The sequence below is a fragment of the Crocodylus siamensis genome, chromosome 4 (assembly GCF_052110815.1).
Source record: "Crocodylus siamensis isolate JL-2025a chromosome 4, ASM5211081v1, whole genome shotgun sequence".
NCBI lineage: Eukaryota > Metazoa > Chordata > Crocodylia > Crocodylidae > Crocodylus > Crocodylus siamensis.
In genome coordinates this window covers 206707532-206733999 of record NC_143398.1, presented here as the reverse complement: position 1 = coordinate 206733999, position 26468 = coordinate 206707532, and the positions used below count along the sequence as shown (strand labels likewise).

The 26468-nt window shown below is 46.1% G+C and overlaps 2 protein-coding genes and 1 pseudogene across 4 annotated transcripts in view; all 3 read left to right on the top strand.

Annotated features, from left to right (window-relative positions):
• The window catches only part of LOC149867498 (uncharacterized), a 57611-nt gene extending 51650 nt beyond the window's left edge, over positions 1-5961 (top strand). The window contains exons 32-37 of one of the 2 annotated variants that reach the window (XM_090045534.1): positions 103-660; positions 1570-1814; positions 2327-2414; positions 2505-2603; positions 4437-4625; positions 5134-5961. In XM_090045534.1, the coding sequence (XP_089901660.1) occupies positions 103-660; positions 1570-1814; positions 2327-2414; positions 2505-2603; positions 4437-4625; positions 5134-5141 (1187 nt within the window). In that variant the 3' untranslated portion in view covers positions 5142-5961. The remainder of the gene's footprint in view (positions 1-102; positions 661-1569; positions 1815-2326; positions 2415-2504; positions 2604-4436; positions 4626-5133) is intronic. The other variant, XM_090045535.1, reaches the window with a different exon arrangement.
• A 2591-nt stretch (positions 5962-8552) lies between these two features.
• The window catches only part of BBS5 (Bardet-Biedl syndrome 5), a 31612-nt gene continuing 13696 nt past the window's right edge, over positions 8553-26468 (top strand). For both annotated transcript variants that reach the window (XM_090045533.1, XM_090045532.1), the window contains exons 1-3: positions 8553-8688; positions 15764-15846; positions 17452-17517. In XM_090045533.1, coding sequence (XP_089901659.1) covers positions 8627-8688; positions 15764-15846; positions 17452-17517 — 211 coding nt within the window. In that variant the 5' untranslated portion in view covers positions 8553-8626. The remainder of the gene's footprint in view (positions 8689-15763; positions 15847-17451; positions 17518-26468) is intronic.
• LOC149867497 (U2 spliceosomal RNA) lies at positions 25438-25563 on the top strand (annotated as a pseudogene).

Below are 26468 nucleotides of genomic sequence, written 5' to 3'. Positions count from 1 at the left end.
TAAAACTATACCGGCATATAGTAATTATGCACTATGAAAAATAAAACCAAGTATATTAATAAAACAACTAATTGTGATCTACTTGTTATTTTTTCTCTGCAGGCTGTGGTATTAAATGCAAGGAAATACCTATGGAGCTTATATTTGTTATTGACAGCTCTGAAAGTGTAGGACCAGAAAATTTTGAGATAATCAAAGACTTTGTCACTGCTTTAGTTGACAGAGTAACTGTAGGTAGAAATGCTACCAGAATTGGTCTTGTGCTCTACAGTTTAGAAGTTCGGCTAGAATTTGGACTTAACAGGTATACAACTCAACAGGATGTGAAGCAAGCAATTAGGAAAATGGTGTACATGGGTGAAGGCACATACACAGGAACTGCTATACGCAAAACAACCCAAGAAGGATTTTTTGGGGCTCGAACTGGTGTTCGAAAAGTAGCTATTGTGCTTACAGATGGCCAAGCAGACAAGAGAGAAGCTATTAAACTAGATATTGCTGTTCGAGAAGCTCATGCAGCCAACATTGAAATGTATGCAATAGGAATTGTAAATACTTCAGACCCAACACAAGTTGAATTCTTGCGAGAACTAAATCTGATTGCATCAGATCCTGACAGAGAACATATGTATCTCATTGATGACTTTAATACTCTTCCAGGTGTGTACCTTTTTTTCTAGATATGTCACATATTTCTAAATTAATACCAGACCCATTTAGACCATCCCACGTAAAGAAAGGTTTTGCTTTTGTTTCTGTATAAACCTTCAGAGATCTTGACCTAGATTCAGGCTGTACCTAGTACTTTCTGAGAGAAAAGCCTTTCTTCCATACGTAATTTTTGTGGCAGCCACTTTTTAAATCTTGTCAGGGAGTGGTTTGCCCCCAGCCCAAAGGAGCCTAAACACTGCTCTTAAAATCCTGTAAGCTGCCCATAACTCATTGAGGTCATTCTAAAAGTTGGAAATAATGGGAACAGCAGAATGCTACAGCCACATCTTCTGTCCTTGGCCATGCTGCTGTTTGGGGTCTTGGAGGATATCTTGACCTGAAACATTAGTTCCATGGAATCAAGGGATCCACCTAAATATAAATTCCCAAGTAGGCAGTTAAGCCAGCTTTCTAACTGATTATCACCATCAGTGCAATGCAAAGCTGCCAGAAAAGGGGCCAGAATCTGATCCCATTGGGTCAGACACCTTGAGCTAAAACATAGTTACTTACACTTTTACTTAGCTGGAATTCTTTACATGAGTAAGAAATATTTGGCCTATTATTAGATACAAACTAAAGAAGAGCTGACTTTATGAGGTTGAAAGGCTGGAATAAGTATGGCTGGTTGTTTAATTTGTTTGGGCTAGGGCGTGCCACGTACACTGGAATGCATATAAGAGAGCTTTTAAGGGCTGGCAAATTTGTATTAAATAAAAACTCACAGTCTGAGGAGCTGTGAGGTTTTTGTTTAGTTTTTTTTGGGGGGGGGGAAGGGCAGTTGTGTATATAAATGATCCAAAATTATTGGCACTTATATAATCTAATTTCTAGCATTTAATTATGTCTTTTTTTAAGCTTTGGAGTCCAAGTTAGTAAACCAGTTTTGTGAAGATGAACATGGTGCCTTAATATATAATCGTATTGGAAATGGTGCAAGCATAAGCGGACCATCTATTCATTCAGTGTCTTCTAGTTCTTCACTTTACTTACTTCACAACAAAAATGATGCTAATGGACAGTGGGTTTCTTCAGAGAGACATGTAACAGCTATGATAGAAAACTCCATGAATCTTGGCAAGCTTTCTCAACCATTAGTTCCGGTAAAAAAAATTACTATAACCAAATGTTCGCATATACCTCTGCTTCTACACGATGAAGTATAGCATGTTTCCTACTTCCTATTACTGACTAACCAACCAGAATTGACCTGTTAACTCACTGAGAGTTCCTGGAGCTACATATGAGGAATATGAGGTCTGACACAGCATGCATGCAGTTAGCTAAGTCTGCCTGGAGAAACAAAGATTATCAGAGTTTTAAATATAATAACATTTGTGCTGTAATATAAGGCATAAGATATCAATGTGCAGTTACACCCCAAAAAGTAACTCTAAAAAGTGTAATTTCTACTCACTGATCCTATATTACATATTTTCAGTTACAGCCAGCACCAAAAACCTAGTCTGGGGAGAGAAGAAAACTGAGGTTTAAAGTAGTAGTGGAAGGAATGCATTAGAGATCCCATAAAAGATTAAGAGCCCATCTTATTTTGAGGGGCATATTTAATCTCCAAGAACTTGAAAATGAAAGAAAATCAAACATTTTCTTCCAGACCAAAAAGCCACTGGTGGTAGTTTATGAAGACTCTGAAGAAGATTCTGAGGTTGAGCAGCCATTCTCTCCCTCAGTGAACACCAAAGGTATTTTCACTATTATTTTGTTTCTTATTATTTCATCTCTTAGTTTAGGCCAGAGAAAAAATAATGTCTCTCCTTTTATTTCACCTACAGTAATGGTATCAGCATTACCATCTTTCTCATCCTCTTCACCACTTCTGCCGTCAGACCAAGTGCTGTCATCATCTCTTTCACCTTCTTCTGTGGTGCCAGGTTACATATTATATCTGACTTTCCATTTTGATTCCTTAAATAGAAAGTTACCTTTAATAAAGATCATAAATCAGAGACAGTCTTTTGGGATTAGTCAGTTTCCTAGGTTGTAGCAATCCTGTGGTGTGAAGGGACCACAGAATTTTATAATGGATTCAGTCCTATTGCTTCCCCAACATATTCATCTAACATGTCCTGCCTTGCACAACTGGTAAGTCCTGCTACCTCCTCTATGATGGGAACAGGAAGAGTAGAGGCTGTGATCGGAAATAAGATAAAATGGAGCTCACAGTGGCTCCATACGGAGTTGAATGCTGGCAGCTCAGGTAGAAGGCACACCAGCTAGAGGCAAGCCAACTAGAAGAGATACTGCCTTTGTTCATAGAAAGGTCAGAGGCAGTTAAACTATGGAGGCAAGAGGCCTCACTAAATAGAGAGGGGAAAGGGAAGGGACTTGAAACAAGAAAGACAAATATGGCTTCTCTTGGGAGAACAAAAAAGGATTGATTTTATGCTCATTTGAAGAAATAATAAAGTCAGTCACTGATTGCTGCAGATTAATTCAATCTTTGAATGTAGTTTTTAATTGCTTAAGGCAGGGTTGGCCAATCTGTGGCACACATGTGGCATGGACAGCTCGTGTGTGGTATGCAGCAGACCAGGGCTGGGACAGGGAACACAGTGGTAGAAAATGCAGGAAGCAAAAAACAGAGCAACAGATTGGGCAGAGAAAAGGGACCACAGAGGCACTCAGGGAGGGTGTGGGGCCAATTTGTGGCATGTTTGCCAAAAGGCTGGATCTCACTGGCCTAAGGAATTCCCATCTGCATAGCATCCAAAAACTGTCAGGTGCCACACAAAAAAGAGCACTACTCTTAGAAATGTAAATGTGTCCCTGATAGAAGATATGTTTTCTGGCATATTCTGGCAGGAGCTAGTACCTTGAGGCTTCAGATGCAAGAAATACACAACTTGCACCTGATAGATAATATATCAATTTAATGTTACAGTACTTGAAAGGGCATCTTTATATGACTGACTAGATTAGGGTCGTACGTCCTAGAGTGCATGCTCATAGGAGATCTCATTCTTATTCAGCATTCCTTGGTATGTGATTACCAAATATTGATTAGATATGCAGTGTACACATCTTACAAAAACAAGTATTATTTTTTTGTTCTTAAATCCATTGGGATCCCAAGGGAGGTGGTGCTCTCCCCTACCTTGGGGGTCTTTAAGATGAGGTTGGATAGATATCTGGCTGGGGTAATATGATCCCAGCACTTGTTCTTGCCCAGGGCAGGGGGTCGGACTTGATGATCTGTTCAGGTCTCTTCCGACCCTAGAAACTACGAAACTATGAATGCTTGTGTTTCCAATGCCACAGCAATTGATATAGTATCAGAACATAGGTTATCTATGAATATAAACTAAGGGTATTAGAAGCTCTTACATACTTTGAATATGTAAGAATACTGTGTATTATTCCTTTAGCTACCAATCTTTTTTCTCTCTTGGCTGCTGCTAACAGTGCTTACAATTCACTTCCATTATCAGACTGTCTCCGTGCTCTGTAGTACATAACCAGCATGAATAAACACTAACTTAGCTCAATATAATTTTCTGATATTTGAAGCTGCTTGAATTATTCAGGTCAAATAATTATTTATTAAATGAGGTATTAGGTCCCATTTTTAAGTAATTTTTCAAATTTGAGGAAAAATCTTTAGACAGTACAACTAAACCTTAAACTTCTCTGTCAGGCTGGCAGCAGTGAAACGGATTTTAGAGGATGAAAACACTGAGATGTTTTATTTATTTATTTATTTTTAGAAAATACTCTGGATCCACAATGTAAATTAAGATTAGATCAAGGGTCATGTCGTATGTATATAATAAAATGGTACTATGATAAGCAAGCCAATGCCTGTGCTCAGTTTTGGTATGGTGGCTGTGATGGAAATGCCAATCGCTTCGATAGTGAAGATGACTGTAAAGAGGCCTGTGTATTTTTTGCAGGAGGTAAGATTTCACAAGTCTTTCTACATGAAAATTTAATGGCTTACATGATTCCCTAATAGACTTAGTTATCAGGTGTCTTGTATTTCATTAAAAAATACAGAAGTTACAGAACATTTTTAACATTTTAAAGTTACATATTCAAAAGTTACCAAAATTATTTGTAAAAATGCCAAAATTAAGATTGCCTGTACAACAGCACTTTTTATTCTCATCCACATGAAGTATTATATAATCTTTGATTATATGACAACAAAACTTTTTTCTGTAAAATCAAAATTCAGAGGTACATAGACTGAACAATTTTTAGGAGGGGTATTATATTTTCATTACAGTAAGAATATAGATCTGTTCAGCACTTTGAATAATATGAGCTGATCTTTGATTGGGGTCCCTAAGCATTAATTTTAAATAATAATACTGGTAGGTAATTTTAAGTTGTACTTAAGTAATATTTTATTTTTGGAGATAAATCTTTGACCAGCAACATGCACTTTCTTCTTTGTTACAGAAATCTGACATTTTGTATAGATTCTACAATGAAGATGACTTCATTTGGGTTTTTTAGCAAAAATTTTACATAAATGCTATTTTTACATTTTAAATATGATATTGGAATTATGGCCAAATACTACTCAGGGGTTATCAGATCCATATTACCCACATCTGTCAACTACCTACATGAGAACCTGAAAGAGGAGAACAGTTATTTGAGAGGATGTGGAACATGCTATTCTTGGATGGTTTCCCAGTTTTACCATCAACTTGTTCTGTGACCTTGGGCAAGTCACATAGCTCCTATGGGAATCATTCTAACCATCTGTAAAATAGAACAACAGTTATTCCTTCCTTGCAGATGTTGAGGGCATAAATGCTCTATGGTTGTATAAGTGACATTACTTGCAAAGATTCATAAAAAGCATACAAAACATAATATGTAAAGACCTCCACCATCTCTTAAGATACAAGATGAATCTAGGTAAGAATGTCTACAGATGCATATGTAAATTATTTTAACAGAAACTGGCAGTACTAAATAAGATCAAGTCAGTCCTAATGTAGCTCTAGAAATGTTAAAATATGGTTGTTCTGAAAGCAAAATATATTTTCTGAAGTTTAATATTGTCACTTGAATACTATGAAAACAACTGAAGAGTGGGCCTAAAGTTAACAATTATTTTGTATTCCTGTTATAAGTTGCTGCCATGCTGCAGCAGATAAGTGTCTTGCTGCATTTATCTTCTTCTATATACCTGTATGTGGTGTGTTGTTAGTACTCAATTTTACACACAAAATCTTGTTTGTAATAAAATACTTTTGTTTTTACTGCCAAACATTAGATAGTGTTGGCTTCAGATAACTGATGTGTTTTCTTGCAATGATATTTAATGTTTGGGTTAACACTTCAGCTGAAAATTATCCCAGTGAAATCACTGGGAATTCTGCCATGGACTTCATCACCACTGAACTTTCTAAATTAGACCTGCCTCTAGTAATCATTCAGGTGATCACTCTGTCTGGGGTTTTTTTAAATACATGTGACAGTAAAATCAGAATATCATTAAAATTCACTGTGTATATGAGATTAGAATTCAGCCTTATGGCTTATATTGCATTTCCTATGTATGAAATAATTTATGAAGTAGAACTTCCATTATATGCAGTGACTTAGATCCCAAAACAGCTACAAGGGCTAAGGCAGGGTTTGAATTACACTCTTACTGGGGTCTGCAAAAAAAATTAAACCAGTTCATTGATTAACAAGCCCACCTAAGTGAGGGAGCAATCTGATCAAAGCCCCAGGTTATGATTTTCAAATCTTACAGGGGGGCTTGTCTCTTATGAGGGGGCTCAGCCCCCTCCCCCCAAGTTCTCCCTTAATTTGCACCTTGGACTAAGGAACCTAACCCTCTGAATTATTCTGTTTCTGCTGAATTCTTGCAAAGGCATTGTGCAACACTACTTTACTCTGCAAAATGGCAACTTGCTTTTTTTAAGTATTGTTTGAACTAGAAAAACAAAATTTCCTTTTAGGGTACAAAATATACCCATTTTCTTTTAAAATTCAGATAAGGCAGGCACATGGAAGAGCTATGTCATCAGTAAAATTCAGAATGTACTTTACACCATGTGATGCATTTTTTGGATCTGTATCCAATTGCAATGCCAGACAGGAGTGAGAGAAGAGATCCTTTATGACACCAAGGTTTTTGCTGAAATATGTGTTCAGCCCTACATTAACTGTGCATATTTCACCTTGATGTGAAGCTTTGATATTGCTAATTATATCACATGACATGCCATAACACTTCAAGACGTTCCAGAGAAAATTGTAATGGAGGCTATCCAAAGCTTTTTAAATCTGTCAGACAAGGTTCTTTGGGTAAATCTGCTCTTTTATTAGACCAACTCAAATAGTTAGAAAAATTCTTCTTTGCCAGCTTTTGGGTATAAATACCCTTTGTCGGACTGAGAAAGCATCAGCAGTTGGTGATGTTTCAGACGTTGCCATTTGATGCTCTGTTCTGTCATTAGTTTTAAGATGCAAATCTGTTTGTGACATTTTGGGGATGCAGCTAGATGAAGCAATTTTACCAAGTTAAGGGGAGGTGGGGAAAGGGGGGTTCCACAAACCAGTCCATTGCAACTGCTTTGTGTGTCTACCACCCCTTCACTTGGTAGAACTGTTATACTAGTTGGCATACCATCTGCCCCTACCCCGTGTTGAAATCTGGCTTGCTCATCCCTCAGCTTTGTTTCTACTGCTGCTTTTATTCCCCTGAATGTGACACTGGAAAATACTTTCCCTATCATTGAAAAGAGTGTAAGACCTTGCAAGCTGCTGCCGTTGCTTAGGTCGCCTTCATACGAGGATCTGATGCCATTTTCTATTGCTTTGGAGTCTTTCCCTTATCCTAAACTAGGGGTGCACCGATAGATATTTTTGGGGCAGATACTGATAGCTGATTTTTAAGGAGGTGTGTCAGCTGATACTGATCCGATTTACGATACCAGTCGGCAGCTTGAAGAGCAGTGTCCTGCTGGGAAGTCTGTTGTGGTGGAAGAGGAGGGGAGAGGGAAGGGGTGTGGGGAACAGATCGACACCCCCTGCAGTGAGGGAGGGAGTGAGGCTGGGACAGGGACTGGGGCAAGTGCTGCCTATTTGGTAAAGGGCGGGCATGGGACAGAGCTGTGGCTCATCCAGGGGGCATGGAGCCATCCTGTGGCTGCCCCAGCTGGACAGTACTTGTCCCAGTTCGTCCCAGCCCCAGCCCCACTCCCTTCTTTACCATGAGGGGCATTGATCTGCCCTGCACACCCCTTTCCTCCCCCTCCTCTTCCACCACACCAGACTTACCAGCTGGACACTACCAGTCAAGCTGCCTGTGCTCCTTGCTATCTACACGTGCTGCAACAGCACATGCACGGACCATTTATTGGCCAAATTATCGACCATATCAGGCCAATTTCTGATATGGACAATTTTCTTTATATCGGTGCTAGGCTTTCACTTTTTCATTTTAATCGATTCCTTCATTTCTTTTTTCTCTGTGATGCAAGATGTTAATGCCCTGGATCTTTCAACTTCATTGCTTTCAAGAAGCTCATTCACATGTAAAGCCACTCAGAAGCGGGGTGGGAGGTGTCGAAATATTGTTATTTCTCATACAATGCCTAGGGCAGGCACCCACACAGGCTTCCGCGTGCGCTTAATCAGTTTACTTTGTAAACGGACACCGCCCCGAGGATGTTCGGGCCGCTCTGGTCCCTGTGCCTCGCTGACCGCCCCAGGACGAGAGAAGCCCCAAGGCAAAAGAACCGCACACACGCAGACAGGTACGCGGCAAGATGAGCTGGGGGCTGCAGGAAGCGGCCCCACTGCGCAGGCGCCGCCGCGGGCTCCAATCACGGCCCGGACTGACGGCGGGGGTGGGGCTCCGGGCGCGTTTAGGCCCCGCCCCAATCGCGGCGGCGCTGCTGGGTTGCCCGGGTTGCGGCGGGTCATGGCCGCGGTGCTGGACGCCCTATGGGAGGATCGAGATGTGCGCTTTGACATCTCCGCGCAGTGAGTAGCGCCCGTGGGCCTCGCCCGGCCCGGCTCGGCCGCCTCCAAGCCTGCGGGGCCCTGCGGAGCCGGGCGCCGCTTGTTGCCGTGCGCGGGGCCGCTGAATGTGATCCGGCTCAGCCCGCTGGGCTTGAAGGGAGCCAGGGTTGTGCTTGCGCAGGGTCTGGGGCAGCGTCGCCGGGTCTTCGACATGAAGGGATCATCTGGAAAGCTCAGAATTATCTATTAGCTGAAAAACGATCGTACTTTTATAAAATATGCAAATGAGCATACAAATAAGGCGTCTCGTTTACTTTCTATTTCTCACTAAGTTGCCAGTTAGTGAATGAGGTCATCAAAGACAAAGTTGAAGCATTTCTTTTTGTCGAGGCAACCTGTCATGAGCAAGTGCTGACAGCAAACTCAGTTAAGACTCCCTGAGAGTGACTTGGGGGTTGCATTTGCTGTGTCAAGTAGTTGCTGCAAAAAATATTGTACATTTTGTACACTGCTTGGAATTATTGTACAGATATGATCACTACTGTACATCTGGCAACATGGGGCTCGTGGCTGCACTGGGTTTGGTGTGGGTTGCTCTCACATGGGATACCAAGTACTGTGGGACAGAACTGGAAGGAGACTGTTCGAGAGCCTGCAGGGAAGACCTCGACCTGGCTGCCCGCTGTAGATGGCTGAGTACTAACTGCTGGGAGAGCTGGATGTCATTAACTCGCAGCCTGCAACATTGTGGGCATGTGACCCTGTCCTTTTCTGTGGTTACTTTCCACACAATCATATTCCACCCATTTTTCTAGAAGTCACTTTAACTCGGGGGTGGGCAAAATGCAGCCCACCAGCCCATTCTGTCTGGCCTGCAGAGCCTCTAATAATTTTCTAAAATTAATTTTTATCTGCCCCTCACTGCCTATCAAACATAACAGGCAGCCAGCGGCAGCAGGAGCCGGTGGCTGAGCAACAAGGTGAGCCTGGCTTCCCCTCCTCCCCAGCCCCAAACCAAAAGCCTTTGCAGCTTCTGGCCTTGCAGCCATGGAGTGGCTTGTGCCCCCTGCCCTCCCCCCTTCCCCCCAAGTTCTGAGTGGAAAATAAGGCAAGATTGGATGGAGGGGGGCAGGGGGGAACCACTGAAACAGCCCATTTGCCAGAAACTTAGTGCCTCCTGGGATGGGCAGGGAGCAGGGCAGAGGGAAGCTGCTGGGGGGGGCGGGGCAGGGAGCAGTACAGGGAGGGGAGGGGGACCACAGGAAGCAGTGGGGGCCGTGGGGAGTGGTGGGAGCATGTGCCACTCAGCTGTTTCTCCTTGCCAGTGCTGACCCAGCCGGGCCCATTTTGTCCTGAGCCAGTGGCACATAGCAAAGCAGCAGCTTGGCCGACTTTGTTGCATGCTGCCCAGGATGGGACAGGTCAGGCCTGGCTGGGTCAGCACTGGCAACGAGAAGTGGTGGCTGAGCCATGTGCCACTTGGAACCAGCTCAGCCATGGCTTCCCCTCCCAGTGCTGGCCTGACCAGGCCTGAGAATCACATGTCAAAGCTGCAGCTTCTATGGCTGAGCCACATACCACTTCCCTGTACCTCTGGGGATGGGTTGGCACCAGAGAGGCAAAGCCGTGACCGAGCCTGTGCCGAGCGGCATGTGGCTTAGCTGGTTCAGCTGCTCGCTGCTTCTCCTTGCCGGTGTCAACTGGGCCAGGCCTGTCCCATTCTGAGCGGCATGCAGCAAAGCTGGCCCAGCCACTGCTTTGCTGTGTGCTGCTCAGAATGCAACAGTCTTGGCTGAGTGGGCACTGGTGAGGAGAAGCGGCAGCTGAGCCGTGTGCTGCTTGGGACCAGACGGGCTGGGCCAGCACAGGTAAGTGCACAGCTTTGTGCAACTGTTCCCAGAGCCCTGGGAAATCCTGCTGTGGCCCCGGGGAACTCCGCCCCACTCATGCTGTCCCCAGTGTTCACAGAGGCTGAGCTGAGAGTCTCCCAAGCCCAGTGTCCTGTACCTGCCAGGCAGCATCCTCTCATGAGCAAAGCGGTTGTGTCCCATCCCATGGAGCTGTGTGAGCCAGGCCGGGGTCCACCTTGGGTGCTGCTGGGGGCCCAGCTGTGGCCTGAGTCTGCAGAACTCTGCAGTAGCCCCCACTCCCCTCCTAGCCTCCCCTCTCCTCCAGCTGCCACCTTCCCAAGGGCCTGGCTAGGCCAACCTACCTGTGGTGCCTCCCCCTGTGTCCGCTTCACCCTGCGCCTCTTTTTCTTTCCCTGTCTGTCCTTCCTTCCCTCTCTCTTCCTTGCCTCTCCTTTCTTCCCTCTATGAAGTTTTATTTATTGTCACTAGGTTTAGAATTTTTAGAAAACCTGGTATTTACCATAAAAAAGAAACGTTTATGATTATTAACTATATTAATATGCAGTGCATCCTGCCATATACCCCCTGCCCTAGTTTTGTGTTTCTGGCATGCCGGCGCTCCAGTGCCTTACGAGGTAGACATGTTTTTTTTGGCACTAAATTCACAGACGACACCAAGATTTGGGGTGAGGTGGGCACGCTAGAAGGGAAGGACAGATTACAGTGGGACCTGGACAGGTTACACGAGTGGACAAATGAAAATAGGATGGGATTCAATACTGACAAGTGCAGGATGCTGCACTTAGGCAGTAGGAACCAGCAGCATACCTATAAGCTGGGAAACTCCCTTCTTGAAAGCATGGTGGCGGAAAGAGATCTTGGAGTCACTACTGACTCCAAGATGAACACGGGCTGACAATGCGAGGACATGGTCAGTAGGGCTAACCGTACCTTTGTTGTGCATCCACAGATGCATCACAAGCAGGTCCAAGGAGGTGATCCTCCCCCTCTATGCGACACTGGTCAGGCCACAGCTGGAATACTGCATCCAGTTCTGGGCACCGCACTTCAGGAGGGATGTGGACAGCATTGAAAGGGTCCAGAGGAGGGCCACTCGCATAACCCGGGGACAGCAGGGCCTCCCTATGAGGAGAGGCTACGGGACCTTAACCTGTTCAGCCTTCACAAGAGAAGGCTGAGAGGGGACCTGGTGGCCATCTATAAACTCACTAGCGGGGATTGGGAGAGACCTTGTTCCTCTGAGTGCCTTGCGGAGTAACAAGGAATAACAGCCATAAGTTGGTAGAGAGTAGGTTTAGACTAGACATTAGAAGGCGCTACTTCACAGTCAGGGTGGCTAGGATCTGGAACCAACTTCCAAGGGAAGTGGTGCTGGCTCCTACCCTGGGGGTCTTTAAGAGGAGGCTTGACAATTACCTGGCTGGGGTCATTTGAGCCCAGTTTTCTCTCCTGCCCAGGGCAGGGGGTTGGACTAGAAGATCTACAAGGTCTCTTCCAATCCTGCATCTATGACTCTATCCCTGACAGGCCATGAGACAGAATGTAACTTCCAGTTCCAATTTTGTACTACCCCCTCCCAAAAGAATTACTTGCAGGGGCAAAGGGAGGGACTTCTGGTGGCAAAGGGTAGGGGTTAGGGGCAGGACTTCTAACCACAAGATGGCAACCAGGGGTTGGGGCAACTGGCAAGGGGCAGGGCTACCCATGCGGCCCTTGGCAGCTTACATGCATTCATGAACTAGCCCTTCAGCCAAAATAATTGTCTGCCTGTGCTTTAACTGGATGTGGAATGATCTGCCCTGTAGCAGGGCTGTGTGCTACCTGGCTAACACTGTCACGGTGCAGTAAAATCAATGTACTACCTGATGTTTATCCACTTCCCTAGATAGGTAAGTGTGAAGGAGTGAGAGAGAGTAAACAAAAGCCCCAAGGTGCCTCAGGGGCAGGGGCAGGGGAGATCAAGAGAAGAAAAGCAGTTGGCAGCAACAGACAGGGAAAATGAAAGCAAGCAACATTTACAGCATGGAGGCCAGATTGGAGGACGGAGGCTGCTCAGAGGTATTTCCAGCCCCAGAGAGTGGCGGAGTGGGGTCAGTTCTCTGCAAGCTGCAGAAAGAGGTGTGGTTGAGCGTCCTGGCAGGCAAGTGTTGCCAACCCTGCCAGAGAAACCCTGGAGGGTGTGACCCAGAGAAAGAGGCAGGCAGAGGTCTGCCCACACAAGGCTTCTGATGATCTCTGAAGTGGAGTGACAGCTGAGGATCTGGGGGAGAGGCCAGAAGAATTGCTGTTTCAGGTCAGAGCCTCGCTGCATGTGGCAGAAATCCTACTGGGGCTGTGAATGCTCATGAGTAAGCCATGGCAGGCCTGTGCAGAGCAGTGACTGGATTAACTGATTCTTTTTTTGTTGTAATTTGGACATGAAACCCTGACCCCAGGTGAAGGGGACATGGACTGAGTCTGACAAAGAGACTGAGAGCAGTCAGGTTTTGCTTTCTTTTTTTGGAATATTTGAGTGCAAGCCAAAGCCAGCCCCTGGAAGGGTGTGTGCCTAACTAAAGTCACCGTGCTGGCTGAAAGCAGAACAGCAGACCAACAGGCACCATGGAGATCTGGCTGCAGAGAACTACAAGTGCCATCTCGAGGCTAGGATGGGGTAAAGGGGAGGTTTGGAGTCCCACAGAAGAAAACAGGGATTGAGACCTGGTAGGATCAACTTGGGCATTGCCTCCTAGCAATATAATATCATTAAAGTTGTGGCAGGTGAGAAACATGAGACCCGCTTCCTGGTAGACCAGGTGATCCAAAACTGAGGTCCATCCTGTCACTGCCTTTAGGAAAACAAGCTCAGGGCAGTGGTAGCAAGCCCTACAACACCTACAGCTGTCACAGTAAGGAAGTCAGTGTCCCCATTTTGCAGATGGAAAAGTCAAGGCAAAGATTAAGTCAATTAGAATCTGCCTGTTTGCATTTCTGTTGTTTGCATATAAAGTTATTTGACACTTTCCCATAGGACAAAAAAAATCATTTTCACTCTATACCATGCCCTTCCACCCAGTGATTTACATATTTTACTTTATTGCATAAGCCAAAACTTTGGGGGAAGAGGGTGGAGAAAGAGATAGACAAGGGTTGGTTAATAAAATATTACAAAAATTGAGCTGTGTCAAGTTGATGCCTGTATTGGATCACTTGTTTGCCTACTTAGCATGTCTAAGAGAAGGAGAAGGTGGGCTGATTTCATCCCTTTGAGAAAAGCATGAGGTTTTGAAGTTAAAAAATGATCTTGGACAGATATGACTGTGAGGCCAAGATGTACTTATTCATACAGGTTAAGGCTAGACATGACAGGCTGAAATGTCAGTTACTATGCATTTGCAAACTCTGCCTCAAAATGTCAGGGAACAAGCAAGACCACAAATGTCATGAGAGCTTTGTCACAGAGGTTTACAAATGCAACACCTAGAGAAATTCCCTTGTATGGACCAGTTTTAGAAGAGAAAGGAAAACCTGTATTTGGAGCCCTAGGGAATGCCACTGCCTCAGCGCCAGCAGGCCCTGCACAGCCGCACTTCTGTGGCTGCCAGGGAGAAGCCTCTTTTGCCCGGTGCCCAGCAGAATGGAACATCCCTCGCACAGTGCCTTACCCCATCTGTGCTTGACCCAGTGTCCCCATGGTAGCCCCTGTTGCACATGCAGCATTGCCATGGTAGCAGCAGTAGTCAGTAACAGTCCCTTTGTTGCTGAGCACAGTGCGCTGTAACCTCTCCCCAGAGCCCCCTCCCACTGCTCACTGGGACCTGTAGTCGGTCACAGGCTTGGGGTGATGGTGGGGTGTGGGGACCAGACTATGCTTGCCAAGGTGTTCTAGTCATGTGACCATAATTAGCAGCTACAACAATTAAAAAATGCCAATAGTTGATAATGTCATTTCTCCTTTTATTGGTGCCGATCTGATAGACAACCAGTATATTGGTACACCCCTACTATAGGTAGGGGTCTACTCAACTTGAGGAGGCAGCAAGATGATTTCATGGGGAGATCATGGGGCCGGTTGGAAACAGCACTTTATTTACAGGAACTTTTATTTAAACAGCTACTATGCAAGGGGCTGGGGCCTAGCCTGATGTGACATAGACTAAGTCCTCCTAGGAACACAGTGTCCAGGAAGTGTGGCATTGGAGGAGACAGTCTTCCACACCAAGAAGTTCCTGATGCCACATTTCCTGGACACTCTGTATTCTTGGGAGGGCTTAACATATGTCATACAGTCAGCCATGACTCTGGAAAAATCTTTTTCTTACACTCCGCCTTCTGAAAACATGGTGAGTATTCTATTTTGGGGCATGTGATATGTAAGAAAATATAGTATTGCATATGGCAGGAAGAAGAAGCTACTCAGAAAGGAAGAGTGCTAACTACATGTTAGGATTTATCTGTGAAATTGCCTTTCCTCAGAAGAAGCTCATAGCTCCTGAGAGCAGCTGTGCTTTTGAAGAAAACTCATTTTGGAGAAGTGAAGTCAGTGCACAGTATACAACCATGGTACTTTGACCTGAAAGCCAAAGAAAGGGTCACATTTTACCTGCCTCTCAATGATAAGATATTGGTTTATTTGATGTTATGGTTTAATAGCTATGTTAATGTTGTTCTACATTTACAAATGGTAACTTTATAAGTTTACAACTTTTTTATTTTGATGTGTGTGTTGAAAATATTGAAGATCTTAAGTAATAATAAAATTGAGAGAGCGATGGAGTTTGTAGGAGTAGAAATGGTCATCATTTTGGATGGCTGTGGAGGGGCACCCAAATCTTTCTCTTATTAGGTTATAGCAGGGGTGTCAAAAGATAGTCTGTGGACCTGGTATGGCTCATGGAGCCCTGTCATCTAGCCCTGGGTGCTGCCTGTGGGTCTCAGATTGGACCCACGCCCTGCTTTGGGAATACTATTAGCACGTCCTGCTTAGGGCATGCGACTAGATGCTTTTTGAGCCAGTCTTGAGTGCATGCTGCCAGCTGCGCTCTGGGCCTTTCCCAATCTGGCCTGAGGACCAGTCCAGTGCTGCTCCTCTAGTCCATGGGAGCTGTTGATTTTGACACTCCTGGGTTAAAGGAAGCTTAGCTATACCTTATTTTATTAATTCTTGATCAGAGTATTTCACGTTTAAATAGAAATAAACATTTGAGATTGCAATATTCCAATAAAAGAAAATGTTCCTGTCTTAGGCAAATGAAAATGAGACCAGGAGAGGTCCTTATTGACTGTTTGGATTCTGTTGAAGATACCAAAGGAAACAATGGAGATAGAGGTAAATATATACCCAATGAAATGTAATCATACTTAATATTAATTATGATTAGTGAACAAGATCTGATCCCACTCCCATTCAAGTTGATGGCAGCACTAACACTGAAATCTGCTAGAACATGAATGGATCTTGATTGCATGCTTATTAGTACAGAATGTGAAAATCATATTATCAGAAAAGTGATTGTGTTTGAATTTCTATAATAGTTCTGTGCTTTTTCTTCAAAGAGAAGATGCAGTGTCCTGCAGTTATTCTGTGACCTTGTTATAGTGATTCACATCTGATGTTGTTACTGATCGTAGGAAAACAAGACATTAAAACCTGATATTGACAAGCAATTGTAGTGTGTGCAGCCCCTTAACCCATACTGTTGCCCATAGGCCAGTGAAGGCTGGGACCCCTTGTGAGTGTCATTAGTCTATGAGAAGCTGTTTCTTTCCCACCTCCCTGATTGCCCTGCAGAGTATCAAGGCTCAAAGGTTCTGTTCTCCAGCAGACTGTTCTGTTCCAGAGCATTTCTATATTGGACCCATTTAAAAGTCAAAGTCATGACTGCATCATATCATTCCTTCTATGGGATATTGAGGTAGATCAGGACTGTCCAACTGGCAGGCTGTGGGTGTAGGCAGCCTGTGTGGTTTGTGGCCCCCAGGCTCCAACATGGCTGCTGCTCCCCCCCTTCACTCCAACTGCTGTAGCAGCAGCAGCCAGAGGTTCCAGGCTCCCCATCCCTCTTTAAGGATGAGGACCTCCTTTCGATCCCCATCCCAGGTTTCTTCTCCTTCCCTATTCCTCCACATTCCTTCCCTGCCCCCACATGATGCAGCCTGTGGTGCTAGGGAAGCCTATGGTGCGGAGTGCTGGTGCAGAGCAGTGGAGGAGCCTGCACCCGGGAAGCTGAAGTTGGGGCTGGGGCATCTGCACCTAGGTGCCCGGTTCAGCGGGATTGGGGAGGCAACCACATGCCTGGTGTGACTGGGATAGGGGTGAGGGAGGCTGAGTCTGGAGCATGGCTGTGTACCTGGTGCAGTGGGGTGTGCTGACTGCAGCAGGGACTAGAAAGTGTCCATATTCTTGGAACAGCAGGAAGTTCCTGGGGGGTCCTTGGTTTGTGCTACTGCAGCCCACATGCCATGTGGCCCAGGCCGCTAAGAAATTTGACAGCCCTGAGGCAGATGATGAATATGAGACAGTGTCATGCTAGGGGGGGTGAAGTCATGGACTCCACCTGAAAGCGGAGAGTATCTTTTTTTAACACTATGGATTCTTATTTGAAGTCAGTGGCCTTATCTTGTGAATCATATTTGCACACTTAATAGTGCTAACATTGCATGGCACCCTGTGACACTCCTGAAAGGATCTCAGGGCACACTGCTGGTTGCCGTGGAACCCTGGTTGAGAATCACTGATCTAAACTATAAAAGAAAAGTATATTTTGGCATTCGTTTGTGAAGGTCTTTTTGCTTTGTTTTCCAAAAAGGGGCAGAAAGGGAGTAGGGCATTATTATATATAAATGTTACGTTTAGTAGAGCAGCTTGTAAATCCAGTATTGAATTTGAAAACACTTCTTAAGATTATGAAGAATGTATGCATTTTATTTCCAGGCAGACTTCTAGTGACAAATTTACGAATTATTTGGCACTCATTGGCTTTACCTAGAGTCAACCTCTGTAAGTATTCCCTTTAGATAAATTTTGTGTTTTCCTATGTGGTAGAATGTCACCTTAACATCAGTTATAATAACAGAGGTGTGAATTAACAAGTACTACTTCACAGTCTGTAATCAGCTATTGCTAACCTATAGAAAATCTATTTGTATTCACTATTGCTTTCCTTAGTATAAGAAATAACATACTAATTCCTAAATATGCTGTCAATTTTTAATGAAGACATCTTAAAAAAAGGAAATCTGAAGGTAACAGCAGACTCTCCCATTCTTCTTGTGAAGTCTATGTGAATTTTGGAGTTTTGCCTAGAAAGAACTGTTTTGTTTTACTGTACTGCACTTCTATTTTCTGATTTATTTATTTATTTTATTTATTTTTGGTTGTTTCACAGTTCTGTTCGTCATAAGTAGGTTACTTGTTATCATGAACTGTGATTCAACAAGCAAGTTAATTTTTATTTTACTAACATGAGTTGTCTGTGGGACATGTTTAAACTTAAGTACACAGCTTAAGTAGTCTGCTAAAGGAGGGCCAGGGTGCACTTCTTCAGCAAACATTTTGGTTTCCTGTCATCAGTGGAGATCCTAATGCTTACAAACTATATGTTCCCAATATACTCAAACAACTCATGTAATTAAAAATAAACTAATTTAACCAGCTTAACTATGTTATTTACCCACCCAGTAGTTGGAGTCTATATATGGAAAATTTATAAACTGTAATATTATAAAAGCCTTAGTTTTCTGTCTGTCTGTTCATAACGCTTTAGTCGCACTCTGAAACAACCAATCAGAGTGCAAATACAGCATTTGGACAGGAGGTGGTGAAGTGCCACCACGATGGTGGGGACACAGGGGATGGAGCAGGGGAGTGAGGCCAGCATAGCTGGCCTTGCCTCCACTGCCCTGTTCCCTGGAGGTGGTAGCAATAGAAGGTGGGGTGCAGAGTTGGCCGGGCCCTGAAACAGCAGTAGGGAAGGTGGGCAGGGTGAACCTGGTGCCAGCCCAATGGCGGGAGGGAGGAGGCACACCGGGCCCAACCTGTCCCCAAAACAGAGGGTGTAAGTGGGGGCATGCCAGGCCGAGCCCAACCCAGAAACAGCAGTGTGGAGGTTGTGAGGGCCAGGCCTGGCCCCACAGTGGAGTGGAGGAAAGGGTGAGTGGGCTCGGCCCCAAAAGTGACAGGGTGGGGGGGATGCAGGCCTCTCTCCCTGCCCATACCCCCTGCTCATCGGTCTTGATGGGCAATTGGCTCTACTTACTGGAGGTCTTGAATTTGTCCCTCTCCCATTGTTGCAGCAGGGAAAATAAATCTGCTGGGTTAATGTAGCCCCTGCAGCCCCTTTTGTCAGGCCTTGCTCTCCCTGAACACATGGAAGTAAGGGGCAAATTTGAAAATGCTCACCTTGAAATAAACCTGCCATAATTCACATATAGGTAAATTACTATAGGTACCTATAGACTTGGTTAATCCAGAATTGATGCATTTTGCCTCTTTTGAAACTGCTGCAAGTTTTAGCACAGGTACTCCATAAAATCACTTTTAAGCAGCACTTTCTTATCTACTTGTATACAGTACAAACCATGCATGATATTAGTCCAAAGCCAAAAGCCATATGATTCATTGGGCTGGGCCCCAGCAGAGTCCACAGCATTTTGAGCCATAGTAACCCCATAGTTCAGTACTGTGTGGATGGACCCCCCCTCACCTAACAAAGGAACTACATGCTAATTAACCCCCACTCTGGCTTGGAACTGGGTGTTCTTGTCATGAGTCCTGAGATCCTCCAAAAAGTTTTATGCAGAAGAGGCAACCTGGTCTGACTCGACCTCGTGGAGGGTGGGGTCACACTAATCATATGCACCAGGCTGAGAGAGGGGCCAACAGAGGGATTCTGGGTGAACTGTCTTGGGCCCTGTCTGGTGATGTTTGCCAGGCATTTAAGGCTGGTGAAGAAACAGGAATTTTTGTAACTGAGAAAGAAAGGCACAGCTCAGCTGTGGGAGTAAAGAGGAAGATGAAATGTATTCAATGTAGTGGCTCGCCCTGTCATTTGAATAAGAGTTGGTTCTGAGGGGGACTGCACACAATGGGCTCTATTATATCTCTTGCTAAGATGGGTTCCACTAACCTATCCTTGTTGTATACTTACCTGGCAGGGGAGACACCATGATCAATCAGGTGGTTTTCCCAGGCCGGGGGAGATGCCATGAGCTGTAAGGTGGTGTCTCTGCTGACTTGGTGCAGCGATGGAGGTAGTGGAGCAGAACAAAGAGGCTTGGTTGCTGGGGGAGGCAGCATGGGAGAAAGCCTTGATTCATGAAGGGTATGGACCAGCAAGTGTTTCGTCTAAGATCCTGTTGGCTTCGATAATGAAGAGTGTTTCTGGTGAGCTTTCCGGCGGCATGACAGAGGAGGTGGTTGGGGACTGGTCCACGGTGGGCCGAAGAGACAAGGTGGTGTCTTCAGAGAGGAGGAGTGGTAATGTTGCTGGGCGAGCAGTTTCTAGAGAGAGGGAGGCCCCGCTGCAGGAAGAGAGGTGGAGCTCTACAGAGAGCAGTAAAGCTGCCCGGGAGGGGCCGGAACCTTCTTATTGTTTGTGGGAAGAAGGAGACCCCCGAAGAACAGTGAAGCTGCGGGTGAAGGTCACTTTGACCCCAGAAGGGGTTAAAGGGGAAACAACCATGCTGAGAGCAGATTTTATGACCAGGGTTCTTTTCGAAGCGCTGCATGTGAACCCTAAAGATTTAAGTTGCGTGGTGGCTTTTGATAATTTCCACCACTGGAATATCAGCTTTTGGAGGCGAGAGGAGTATGCGGCCTTCTGGGCGCGGTACACGGAAGTAGCAGACAAGGAGGACTTGCGGGGTCTGCATTTTGAAACTGGCCAGAAGAACCGGGAGTGAGTTTTATACTTTAAAATGTATACAGACGACCTAGAGTATGCAGTGATCAGAAGGTGGCTGGAGAGGCGGGTCGAAAAGATCCTCGATATTCAGCGGGTCCTGGATCAGTGGCAAATCTGGACTGGGGCATGGAGAGCCAGAGTCATCCTTGACAAAGACCCAAGACACCCTGGCGGGGCGAGACACCTGCCCTCTGTAGTGTCTATAGGGCCCTACCGCGGATACGTGACCTATCACGGCCAGCCGAAACTGTGTAGCAGGTGTGGCTTGGCGGGGCACCTGGCTGCCTTCTGTAACCTGACAATTTGCTACAGGTGTGGTGGCAGGGGCCACTGGGCACAAGCCTGTAAAGAGGAGATGAAATGCACCATTTGTGAAGGTGAGGGGCACCTGCAGCGCCAGTGCCCCCTGTCCTACGCGAACAAAGCACGAGAGTCCCATGCAGCAGAGGAGAGGGATAAAGAAAACCCAGAGGATGCGGAGTCCATCAACTTGGATGTAGACACCTTCATAGTGGAGGAAAGACCGGAAGTGGAGCAGAGACATGACGTGATCGAGGCGGCTGACCAGCTCTCCGAGTCGGGAGGAGAGGAACAGATGGAGGAGGAGCAGAGCGAGGCAGCGGGAGAAGGGGCACACGAATCTGACTCGGCAACCATGGACTTGGATGTGTCTGGGGAGAAGGGGAAAGAGCCCTCCCCCACCAAAAGAAAGAAGAAGCGGAGGGTTAAACCTAAGAAAAAGAGAATAGAGGAGGAAGGGGGAACGGTCAGGGAGACAGAAGGGACTGCACTACAAAAAGACAAGGGAAAGAGCGGAGAGCTGCTGGTGGAGGGACGAGAGGTTGAGGAGTCTGAGAGAGCAGACTTTTGTGGCTATCTGAGCCCGACCGCGATTGAACATCTGGCTAGGGCCACGGGGATGCGGAAAGTGGGGGAAGACACCTCAGACCCCAGTAGTGGATCAGATGTTTAATGAGGTAGACTTCTTTCTGGAAAATAGCCTTGATGGCGTTGACCATTGCATCCTTAAATGTAAGAAGTGTATACGGGAGGCAGAGATGGGAGTCAATGTATACCACTTTACAAGGTCTGGACGTACAAGTTCTGGGCTTACAGGAGCGCGGGATTCCCTGGGGGAGAAATTACAAATATCTGGAGAAGCATTGGGAGCTGGGACCATCGTGGTGGGGGGGTTCAAATGAGAATTGAGCAGCAGGAGCAGGGTTCCTGATGAGGGAGCGGGGTTTGAAATTTAAATACCAGCAGGTCCTGGAAGAAGGGCGACTGCAAAAGGCAGTGGTTGAGGTGGAGGGCGTGGAGGTGACTTTGTACAATGTCTATGCCCCGACCGAGAGAATGGAGAGGGTGCGCTTCTTCCGCAAAATGGGGATGTGTATGGGGGGTGGAGGACCGCGGATCGTGATGGGGAATTTCAATTGCATACTTGAAGAAGGTGGGCGGATAGGGATAGGGCAGGGAGTTGGGCTGGATAGTACAGGGAAGTGGTTGTGGGGGTGGATTCAAGATGAGGGGCTCCAGGATATTTGGGCAGGGACATGAGTCTTTACTAGAGTGGATCCCGGTGGGCGGGGGCAATCGAGGATCGATTTTGTGCTGGTGTCAGAGGGTTTGGCAATCCGTGGTAAACGACTGATAGAAGTCGGCTTCTCGGATCATCGTGTGCTGTGGGTGGAAGTGGGCATCTGACAGGGGCTGAAATAGGGCAGAGGGGTCTGGAAATTAAATGTGTCCTTACTGGACGACCCACAGGAATGCAGTGTCTGTCAAAGGGCATATCGCCAGTGGCAATCCTTACAGTCCCTTTTTGCAACACGGTGGGACTGGTGGGTAGAAATCAAGAAGCGTGTGCGGGAGTGGTTCACTGGTGTGGGGAGGAAGTGGGCGCGGCAGAGGAAGAAGGAGTTAGTGCGCTTACAAGGGGAAGTTCAAAGGTTGTGGGAAGAGCGGAAGAAGGGGGCAGTGGTACAGGGAGAATGGGAAAGGGCAAGGGAGGGAGTGAGAAATTGGTTCCAGACCAGGATGCAGGAACGGATGTTCCTGGCCAAGGCGGAGTGGGTGGAGGAGGGAGAGAAATGGGGCAGGTTTTTCGCCTTGCGGGTGAGAAGGAAAAAGCGGGTGATTGGGGCGGTCCACACGGCCGACGGAGGGAGGGTGGAGGACGTGGATGGGGTATTGCGGGAGGTGACTAGGTTCTACGGGGATTTGTTTCGTAGGAAAGCAGTGAGGAGAGAAGACCTGGAGGGGCTGGTGGGGAGTTTGGAAGCCCAAGTGGGGGAAGAAGGGAGAAAGGGACTGATAAAGGAATTGACAGAAACCGAGATGCTGGGTATCTTGAGGACAATGCCATTAAAGAAGACCCCGGGAGGTGACAGGATCCCGGTGGAATTTTACGGGAAGCTTTGGGATTTAGTGAAGGGGGACCTCTTGGCCGTGTTTAAGGAAATTATGGATCGGGGTCGGGTGGGGTGGACTTTGCCCAGGGAGTTGTGGTCTTGACCTATAAGAAAGGGAGACGGGAAGACATTAAGAACTGGAGGCCGATCACCCTGCTGAATACCCATTATAAATTATTTTCCAAGATCTTAGCGACAAGGCTGGGAGAAGTGTTACCGCAGGTGCTGGGTGGGGAACAAATGTGCGTGGTGGGGGGGCAATGGACGACACACACACACTGGCTGCTACGGGATATGCTGTTGTACATTGCTGACTGGAAGTGGAATACGATAGTGGCGAATCTCGACCTGCAAAAGGCGTACAACAGCATCGGGCATGAGTTTCTGTTTGGGGTTCTGGCAGGGATGGGGATGCCGGGGGAATTTGTGGGGTGGCTGCGGGCATTCGACAGGAGGGCAACGAGCAGGGTGCTGGTGAGGGGCGTCCTGGGAGAAGCCTTTGCAGTGGACTTGGGAGTGAGGCAAGGGTGTCCGCTGTCGCTGGGGCTCTTTGTTTGTGCCATCAAGCCGCTGGCACAACGAATTAGAAGCGATAGGGTGATCAGCGGGGTTCGAGTGCCAAGGGGCGGGGAATTGAAAGTCTCCTGTATATGGATGACGTGATGTGCGTGGTGCGGGACGAAGTGTCCTTAGGAAGAGTAGTAAAGCACGCCAGTGAGTTTGGGGAGGTATCGGGAGCGAGAGTGAACGTGGACAAGAGCGTAGTCCTGGCGGTTGGGAACTGGGGAGATTTAGGGAAATTTGGTTTGAAGGTGGAAAGGGAGGAACTGAAAATCCTGGGTGTGTGGATGGATACCCAGGGGAAAGAAAAGCGGGCTTGGGAAGTGTTAGAGGGGAGGGTAAACCAGACGGTGGGGTTGTGGAGCACCCGGAATTTATCATCAAGGGGTAAGGTGCAAGTGATCAAACAGTGCCTGTTGTCAATGATTTTGTACACAGCGATGGTGTACCCCCCATCCTGGCTACAGGCCCGGCGGGTCCAGCAGGCTTTATGCCTCTTCTTTTGGGAGGGGGAAGACAGAGAAGGTGGCCGGGACAGAGTTATATAAGGAAGAGGGGTTGGGGGGATGGGGTCTCCCTAACATAGAGGTTTTTGTTTATGTGCACTTTCTGAAGATGGTCGTGATGGAAGCGAGGGGCGCACCGGGACCTGTTTCCAACTTTTGCGTGTTCTGGGGGGGAAGACTCCTTCAAAGGTTGGGACTGTTTGGGAGCGAGTGGCGGGGGGCGTGGGCTTGGCAGATGTCACTCCCTTATGCGCGTCTTGGATCCTTTGTGGCGAGGGAAGGCTTGACGGGGTTAGGGATCGCAGGCCTGGCAGATGCCAGGGAAGTTCTTAAGTTTATGAGGGGGAAGCAGAGAATGTCAGATGTCGGGGAGTTGAGCACGGCGAAAGTCGGCAGGGTGTGGAGAGGGCTGGTGGGGAAGGAATGGAAAGGGGAGCACGAGGAGCTGGCGTGGAGGGCTGTGAGAAACGCACTGCCAGTGCGACAAGTACTGCATTGGTGGGGACTCTCACGGTCCCCTAAGTGCCCAAGAGAAATCTGTGACGAACCCGAGTCCGTGGTGCATGTTTTATGGGATTGTTTTTATGCACAAAAGGTGTGGGTGAAGGCAGCCATTTTATTGAAGGAGACAGGGAGGGCAACGGGGATCACGATCGAAAATGTGCTCTATGGTTTAACAGAGGGGACGGATGGGTCATGGGGTGTGAGGGTTCTTGTCACATGTATCAAAGTAGCAATTTGGAAAGTGCGCTCCCTGTTAGCATTAAAGGGCTCGTGCTTTTCAACGGTAGAGTGTCTACAGTTAGCAATGCATGAGTTGCAGTTCTATAGCGGTAGAGGAAAGCAGGGGACGGAAGGAGGGGACACAACGCCTTGGCAAGGGCTGGACTTGCCCCGCAAAGGCATAGGATAGTCTACGGGACAGCATGGTTGTCAGCAAGAGTGGGTGGGAGTTTCTCAGTATTTGCCTATTAGGTATCAAGGGGTCAATCTGTCGTTATATGTCAAGGGTAAGATGTTCCCTGAATGGAATCTTCAGCAAATGGAATGTGACATTGGTTATGTGAATAGTATGTAATTTCTTGACATTGTATTTGTATTAATTTTGTGATACTTCAGGTGGGATCCTTTTTTCCTCAATGTGTTCAATAGTGCCTAGTTTGCCAATAAAGTGGAAAAGGGTCTCCAAGAGTGGGTGAGGGATTTGTCAGAACCTGTAATTATATTAGAAGCAAGGGTGCAATATTCCTGAAGGAGTTTTCCAGCTACTCGAAAGTGGTATTGTTTCTTATGTGAATATTATGTAAATTTGTAAATTCGAATTTGTATTAACTTTGTGATACCTCAGGTGGGTTTTGTTTGTTTCCCCTTCTTTAATATGTTTGATAGTGTCTGTTTTTCTAATAAAATAGTACAATATCAAAAAAAAAAAAAATACTTACCTGGCAGGGGAGGCACCATGATCTAGCAGATACTTACCTGGCAGGGGGAGCACGGTGACTACCTAGGCAGGCTCCCCAGGTGGTTGTCTCTCATATGTTCTCCATAGGAGGTCTGTATTGAGCAGATTTTTGGTGTTGGGAGGTGGAACTGGAGCTTGCTCCATCCTCTCCATGCATCAGCCTGGTACTGCAGTACTTCCAGGAGTGGTGCAATAAACTAAAAAAAAAAAAAAAAAAAGGTTACTCTCAGTATGTTTGCTTAGTATGGGCTGTGTGTTTTATAGTCATGTTCAGTGTTGGATAAATTTAATCAGCTTAATTGTTAGTTTTCTTTATTGAGCACCTGCTGCTTTTGGTGGCAGTTCAACAATAGACAGTGTATTTAATGAAGTTTTCCTATATGCAAACATAGGACAAGGATGTTGATTATAGGGAAAAAAAACTTGTCTTGTATTTGAAAAATTATAGCATCTATATAAAATGTGGTTGGTTATGGTCTTGTCTGTGGTCAGATTTGCCCTTGCTAGAAGAGTTGAGTCTATTCTATAATTTTTTCAATATTTAAAAAGTTCCTTGCCTTATCTATTATACTAGAGTAATTCGACAAAAGTTTTTAATCAGTTCCTATTTCTGTGCAAGTTAGCTATTTCTGAATTTATTTCATACCAGACTTTGTGCAGGTATTATACAGTTGCACTGAATTTGTTCTTTAGGAGTACTATTAATATGTGCAATAATGCCAACAAAGACTACTTCATATAAAGATCACCTGCCATCATATTACCAAATACCTGGTATCATAGCCTGACTTTTGGGACTACAAAATCCTTTCCCAAATATGTTCCCCACTTATTTTGGTGGGGGCCAAACTATTTTGGCAGATGTACCACTCCAATCCCTTTCCCTTACCCAAGCTGATGCTATTCTTTTTGATCCCTATCCTGTCTGCCACTGTGTTTTTTGTCCCCTTGCCAGTCTGCCATGTACCTTGCACAAGAATCTGGCCATGCCTCTTGTAGCGCCCATGCTGCAGCTTGGCCACCCCCGGCTTATTTCATTTTTACAGCCCAGTACTGATATTTAAAATTGTTTCAGATAACAGGGTAAGTATTTTGATAACCAA